The following is a 7,814-nucleotide window of genomic DNA, read 5'->3' on the forward strand; positions in this document are numbered from 1 at the left end:
ATGGAGGATGATGACAGACTGAAGGACAGTTTAAGGCTCCAGTTCCAAGCTCTGCAAAAACAGCAGGAGAAGCGTCTCCTTAGACAATTAAGTAAAAAGAAGGAGAACGAACCGAAGAAGCTTCTTGCCAGTGTGACTCAGAAGACATTTAAAACAGATGATGATTTGAACTTGTCAGAGGAAGGAAACATGCATAAAGACCATGTCAAGGAGAGGTGAGTTTTAGCAATACTTAAACAGCAACTTCTGCATTCCCACACTATAGTTTTCTTCAGTGGTTCCCTTAATGAGAAGTTGTGTGCACACAGTGGTGTTCTTCATGGCCAGTCTGTATTAATCACTGTATCAATCACCCTTTAGACTATCGAATCAATTGAATTAATTTTCTTCACAGAAGCAATAGTTCAATCTTGGCCAGGTCTCCCTTGAAAAAGAGGTTTGTAATCTCAATGGGATCCTCCTGGTTAAATAAAGGTTAAACAAAATAAATAAATATAATGTATGTGGGACTTAATTGTTTCACTGTAGACTGCTGCAGCATGAAAATCATCAGCTGCTTGACCAGGTTAGAGAGCTAAGGGATGAAAATGGTCGTCTCTTCAAACTTCTAAGTGAAAAGGACTTTGAGATTAACCACCTGAAGAAAAAGAGAGAGGAGGAAAGACTGGCATTAGCAGGTATAAAACCGCCATACATTTCTTTTGTCATTGCAATGATTCTTCCGCTGCTTCTTCATGACACAAACTCATTCTTTAGGCACATCTGGCATGGCAGGGGATGCAGCAGCCACCAAAATCGTGGAGATTTCCAGGAGGAATAGGGAGTTAACTTCTGAAGTTGAACGAGAAAAGATTAAGTCCAAGCAAATCAGCAACAGAGTCAAAGAGCTCGAGAAAGAGGTAACGTTACTGGAGTTAACTGTGTAATTTTATCACACTGGGAAGATCCGTGTTTATCATTTCAAAACATAGCTGAGCATATTTAAATAATTGTTTTGCATTGTGCAAATTAAAATAGTTGGATGGATTAATAATGAAGGATTATTGGTTTATACTCATACTGTAGTTACAGGCTGCTTCATCAAATGCTCCACCCGAGTGCAAGATTGAAACTAATGCCCAGGATATGAGCTCATCTGAAGGCTGTGAGGTAGCCATCTTTAAGACCTTATTAAAAAGGAAATGTTCAAGTTCTGCCAATTTTAATGGTAGAAACTCAACAAAGATCATTTGTATTTACTTTTTCACAAACAGAACTGTCGAGAGATGAAAGCTCTGCAAGAAAGATTCGCTGCTGCCAAGCTCAAAATGACAGAATATCGCAACCAGATTCAAGCTGTTAAACAGGAATTGAAGGTGGCTCACAAGGTAAACATTTTTACCTACTTTCTGTCTAAATGGTTGAGCGGTGCACATATAAAATATTTATATGGTACTGATATACAGTACCATCTTTACATGTACTTGATATTACAAAGAATTCATATATATATTCATAACGAGGCTGGCCTCTCTGTTGTAGGTATTGATCAGTGAGATTGGAGAAGACATTAACCTTCAGCAATTACTAAACTGCCCAAAGAGCTATAGGGGGCGCGCTCAGCAGATTTTAGCTCTTCAGACAAGGGTGAGCCAAGTCAAATCATTGAATAAAATGCAAACTATCAGCTAACAATTATCTCACTCCAAAACAATCAGTTCCACAACAGAGAAAGGTTTCTCAGAATGTACGATTGCGTTCATTTGAGCTCAGGTACGGGAACTTGAGCAGCATCTGGACCAGTCAGCTCAACAGAGAGAGCCAAGTGTCCTGAGCGTGGATGAGGAGACACAGGGAGTCAGGGTTCTTCAGAAAACACCACCTCAAGACAGGAATCTCAGCCACATACGTACCATTGAGAAGCAGAAGAGGGAGGCATTTGAGGTACAGACCAAATACAGTCTGTTCATTGTGCCTGGAACCTTGCTGTTGAAGGTTTGATACAATATGGTGTACTGTGCTAAAATCCTGTTTTTTTGGGGTTTTTTTGTTTGCCATACCTGAACAGAGAATCACAGCTGATCACGAGAGCCTCCTAAAAGAACATGAGGACGTGATGAAGAAGCTGGAGGGCAGCAAGGCAAGAAACAAATCCCTGAGTGCTGAAATAAAAACCCTGAAGGTCCAGATCTCCACCCTCCTGGAGAAGGGTAAACATGACGATGAGCTCGTGGATGCCCTACTGGTAAGACAGTAGATCAGCCTAAACAGTCAGTGATTATTGATTGAAATATATCGACATTGGACAAAGAGAAGACTGTGTAAAGGGATTTTCACACAATATTGACTCATTCATTCATTCAATATTTCAATGATGTAGCCCTATTAATGAGATCTGGTTGAGAAAAAAATTGTGATTAAAAGCCCCTCTGATTCTTGACTGCCTGTTGACATCAGAATCAGCCAATACCACTCGAAAAGGTATTAGAGACTAGAACATTTTCAACCGATGGTGTGTTAACCCTACTATCTAAGTCAGATCTTGTTTTTTCGGGACAACTGTGAATATCACTAAAACCCAGTCACGTCTCAAGGACAAAACGCAAGACACCTTGTCCACTCTCTATGTTGCCTATCTCCGGCAGAAGCAGCAGAGCCAGCTGCAGGGTGTGTTGAGCCGGCTCAGCCAACAGCAAGATGTGTGGCGCAAGGCTGCCCCCGAGAACCCAGCACAGCAGCTGAGCAGTGAGCCCTCCAGACACAGCAGCCTGGTCCAGAAGCTCAAGCAGATGGTTTATGAGAAGGAGGCCAAGGTCAAAGAATTAGAGAAGGAGATCCGGCAGCTTACTGTGATGGTAAACAAGCTTTCACTGGCAGTGGCATTCCAAAACACACCAAGCTCGCTCGGACAGAGTCGCACCGCAGCTCTCATTGCCAGCGAGTGGCATAAAATTTTAAGTGAGACCTTTCACATCTGTTAGTGAAAGGATTCGTTCAAGTTCTGTTTCTTTTTTTTTGCAGTCTTGAAGTTGAAAAAAAGTCTTTCAATATTCCCATGCCTTTTCAAGTGTGTGTGCAACTGTTGCAGAAAGAAGATGGGGCCAGTCAGTTTAGATTCAACACAAACATTTGCACTTCCAGATCCTCCACAGAAGAGGGAGACAATGACAAGAGAATGTCCTCTGCATGGTACGTGTGCACATGGTGTTGAAAAGCATCACACCGGTCTGAGTATGGAACCACATATAGTATCACTGTTTTCTTTTCCTATGAGAAGTCAGCCCAGTTATGTAGATATTGGTTTAAATATGTCAACAGTTTTAATAGAAATGCAGTTTTTGGCTTTATGTTTATCTCAGTTGAAAACTCTGTCACATTTCATCCTGAAATGTAGCCAAGACTAAAATCCACCTGATTAAACTTGCAACACACAAACAGGTTGATGCAAATAAGACGCTGCTTCAAGGTATTTTGTTTAGCAAAATAAAGGTTAAAATATTGTTGCTTTCATTCTATCTAGATAAAAGTGTGTTTTAGTGCTCATTGGTTCCTCAAGTTACTGTTTATGTGCAATGACACACATCTCTGACAATTTACACCCCTGCTGTGCATTTTCATTCACGCTGTGTTTTCTTGTAGTTCAGTTCCTAGACTTGGCCACAAACTGGTGTTGGCTGACGTGGGATGTAGTGTGGAGAACAGGTAAGTCAAAATCCTTGCCTACTCACCGAGCTGACACTTCCATTGTTACATTCAATCATAAATCACCTTCATAAGAATTATCTGCTGTGGTTGTGGTTTTTCCTTTTGCAGGAATTTGGGGTATTTGAAAGGCTCCCATTGTTCAGATGTCATGTGCAATCTGATGTCTCACTGCACTGAATACAAGAGCCTCTACCAGACTGCAAGTGTGGATGGAAAAAGACAGACTCCAAGAGCTAGTCAAGGTCCTTCAGGCAAGGTAATACACAGCTAGCGTACAATTTAATCTCTGTAGTATGTACCTCTTCTCGTAGGATGAATACTTTCTTCGTGTGCTATCTTTCCTTCTGTCTTCCATTGTCTCTATGGGTGTGCAGCAATTAGTTAATTACTGTTGCACTGTGTGGGCTTCTTACTTGCATTAGAGTTGCCAGAGACATTTTTTCAATTGTTCTTTAAACATTGCACAAATGTTTCGCTGTTGTGTACCTTTGTTTTATCGATAATGATTAATATCACCACTTCAAAAAACATCAAAATCTAATTTAAAATTATTACAGAATTGAAACACAAATAAAATCCAATACTGATTACACGGGTTATAAGAAAATATCAATACACTTCAGTAGTGTGATATTTATGTTTTCTGATACTGTATCAGAAGGTCTTGGGTTCGAGCCCCGGGGTAGTCCAACCTTGGGGGGTCGTCCCGGGTCATCCTCTATGTGGAGTTTGCATGTTTACCCCGTATCTGTGTGAGTTTCCCCTGGGTGCTCTGGTTTCCCCCCACAGTCCAAAGGCATGTAGGTCAGGTGACTCGGCCGTACTACATTGCCCCTAGGTGTGTGTGTGTGTGTGTGTGTGTGTGTGTGTGTGTGTGTGTGTGTGTGTGTGTGTGTGTGTGTTTGTGTGTGTTTGTGTGTGTGTGTGTGTGTGTGTGTGTGTGTGTGTGTCAGCCCTGTGTCTAGGGTGTCTCCTCGCCTGCTGCCCAATGACTACTGGGCTAGGCTCCAGCTGAGTAAGGATAAGCGGTTCGGATAATGAATGAATGAATGAATGATACCGTATCGATTCTCAAAAACACTATACATTTTTAATTGATAATTTACATGCGTAGATTCGTTGCAGATAGTGGTTCATTTTGTGCTGCATGTGAACTCCTGACCGCTAAAAAGCAGTGTTGTAATCTATCTTCAACCATGTGACTCTTTCACTCTAGCGTAACAACGTAAGCTGAGACAGGAAGTAGCATAAACACAAAGAACACAGGCCCATGAAATCGCAACATATTGGCTTACTTACAGTATCACAATTTATTGCGATATATCATAACCCCTGTATCGTGATGTATCGCCAGATTCTTGCCAATACACAGCCTGACTGATTACGACACGTGAAAAAGGGCAGAAATCAAAGCAAAGGAACTTGATATTCTACCTTTTTTGACACCTAGTTGGACAATAGATGTCTCCGAAGATGAAAAATGAATCATAGCGCAAACATTTCATACAAATGTCTAATTCTGCCACTGGGCATGAAACCGCCAATTTTACTTTCTCCTGTCTGTGAACATACCCTCTTCCTCGGGTCTGCAGAAAAAAACGCATATCATCTGGATTCTTCTTCACGCTGACAAAACAGCTGGGTGTTGGTATCATTTTCAACTTGACTCATTCGAATCGCGCAGTAAAGAAACGAAGAAGACGGCCTTTTCCATTTGAGAAAAACTGATCAAATTCGGTCTGTCTTACTGATGTCCCGTGGTCATGGTTTGTTTCATCTAGACTTATTTCCATATCTAATATCAATCACTATCTAATATCTCCTTCAATAGCTGGCTTGCCAAATACTAGCATAGAAACCGCCGGATGGTACAGAAAGCCGCTGCTCGAATCGTTACTCGAGCTGAAAATTCGACCATATTGCACCCACTGGTTCCCTCACCATGCCAGATCTGACTTTAAAGTGCTACTGCTAATGTATAAAAAAAACTATACAGCCTTGCTCTAACTTATATGTTAGACCTTATAAAGTTTTATGTAATATCCAATGCCCTCCGTGCCTCAAGGAGCAGACCTCCTCCCCGTTCCCAGAACCAATAAGAATTCAGAAGGCTTGCAGAAAAGTTTCTTACCGTGGCCCTTTTCTTTCATCTGAGAGGCTGTTTCCGCAGTTTCATTCAGATCTAAATTAAACACCTACTTACATTTTCCTTTGACTAACACTTACATTTGAATTTGTCAGTTTCCTCAATGCTTTAACATTAATACAGTCTCTGTGGGAGAGCCTCGGTCCCGGTGCGAGTTTTGCTGTTTGGTTTGTCTTACTTGGTTTTTCCTATTTCTTTTTTTTTATTTTTAATTTGAGCAACATTAAATGGTTCAAACACAGAGGACATAAACAGTGCATTAAACAAAGGCACGTGTAGATAGATACAAGGCAGTCACAGTAGGTGTAAGAAAAAGAAAACATTGTGCGTTAGGCCAACAAGTTATGCTGGAGGCTGATATGAGACTGAAAATGTGTTTACATGTCGGTGAATAGTCTTAGGTTCCATCATAAGTGTGTGTGTGTGCTTTTTATGTGTGCATGTGTAATTGCATGTGTATGCCCTCCATTAAAGCTTTTGCATTCTTCCAACCAGCCACCAATTCGTCTGCATGGTTGCCGTGAGCGTATAAATCTGTGTGTCGAGGGTGCTGTCTCTCCTGCTCCGCTCTCTGACAGGCCAGAGTTAGACCTGCTGGGCGTAGTGTAGTGGTTGGTGCAGGAGGCTTGTGTCTGTTCTATATCGTCTGCTTCCACTGACTTTGCTGCTGCTTTCTTTGAAGGATTCTGTTCCGCCTTTCGTTTTGTCTTTTATTCATGACGGCTTCATCACCGTTTGTGACAGCTCCAGCTCTGCATCACTCTGAACTTCTTTGTGTGTGTGTGTGTGTGTGTGTGTGTGTGTGTGTGTGTGTGTGTGTGTGTGTGTGTGTGTGTGTGTGTGTGTGTGTGTGTGTGTGTGTGTGTGTGTGTGTGTGTGTGTGTGTGTGTGTGTGTGTGTTGTGTGCATGTGTGAGAGATGTGTCTGAGTTTGTCTGCTGTGTGATTGAGAGCTCTATCTTTCCTTCCATGGCTCTGTCACACTCAGCATTCGCTAGGTGTCCACTTTTAACGGTCATGCATTGTTTTGTAATCAGCAAGTGTGGTCATTTAGTTCTTCTCTTAACAGTTTCATTTCTAAATCTGCTCCTGCATTATCTACCTTGCAACCACTTGGCACCTATTGCGTGTCTATATCTGTCCTGGAAGAGGGAACCCTCCTCTGATGCTCGTCTTGACGTTTTGGCCAGTTTGTTTTTCCTGATAAGGTTTTTCCGTGAAGTTCTCCCTCGTCTGAATCGGAGGTCTAAGAATAGATGGGTGTCGTCCATTATCGTTCACTGTATCAACCTGTTTTTCACGATCTGATTGTAAACCCCTTTTTGAGACCATATCAGAGATTTAGGGCTACACAAACAAACTCGACTCGACTCAGCTCTTAGTGGAGCCTTACACTAACAAAACGCCTGATTTGTGGCGGTACATCAGGAACACCACAAATCAGAGATTTTCCGTAAATCAGTAATTCTCTGCTGTCTTTTGATGTGTCAGAGAGACGGAGGCGAATCAGAGGTGTGCGCAGGCAGAACAGAAATCCCAGGAGGAGCGGCGCAGGGCAGCGATCCTGGAACAGCAGCTGGAGAAAGCGAAGCTAAATTTAGAGAACGGGATGACTGAAAGGACGGACTCTGGATTGTGCACGCAGCAAGAAGAGAACTGGTATGCCCAAAGGCTAAATGATAGCATGTTTTGACATATGACTCAGAGATGCAGACTACGCTTCTTCTTTTTTTTCTAAACACACTTACTTATGGATCTCTCCCTTTTTGCTGCTGCCATCTACTGCTCTGTCCCCGTCCAGGAGCATCGACCTATCCCACAGCATTTATGGTGACCTAGAAGGCGCTATCCCTCAGATCTCTCTCTACATGACCAATTTAAAGAACCAATTATTCAGCGAGGCATCTGTACTTAGTGTTCGCCACTTTGGTAATAGCTCTGAGGGGGGAAAAAAGGAAATGAGAGCATGCAACATTGCTGTTTTT

The 7,814-nt window shown here is 42.1% G+C and overlaps 1 protein-coding gene across 1 annotated transcript; it reads left to right on the forward strand.

The window, feature by feature from the left end:
* On the forward strand, positions 1-7,522 carry ccdc13 (coiled-coil domain containing 13). The gene is given in 14 exon segments (XM_056293806.1): positions 1-191; positions 529-677; positions 757-899; positions 1,066-1,149; positions 1,254-1,367; positions 1,522-1,626; positions 1,753-1,923; positions 2,048-2,224; positions 2,625-2,834; positions 3,068-3,168; positions 3,619-3,681; positions 3,793-3,892; positions 3,894-3,940; positions 7,321-7,522. Coding segments are annotated over 14 exon segments (1,857 nt in total).
* The last annotated feature ends 292 nt before the right edge of the window (positions 7,523-7,814 follow it).

The sequence above is a fragment of the Lampris incognitus genome, chromosome 14, assembly GCF_029633865.1.
Source record: "Lampris incognitus isolate fLamInc1 chromosome 14, fLamInc1.hap2, whole genome shotgun sequence".
NCBI lineage: Eukaryota > Metazoa > Chordata > Actinopteri > Lampriformes > Lampridae > Lampris > Lampris incognitus.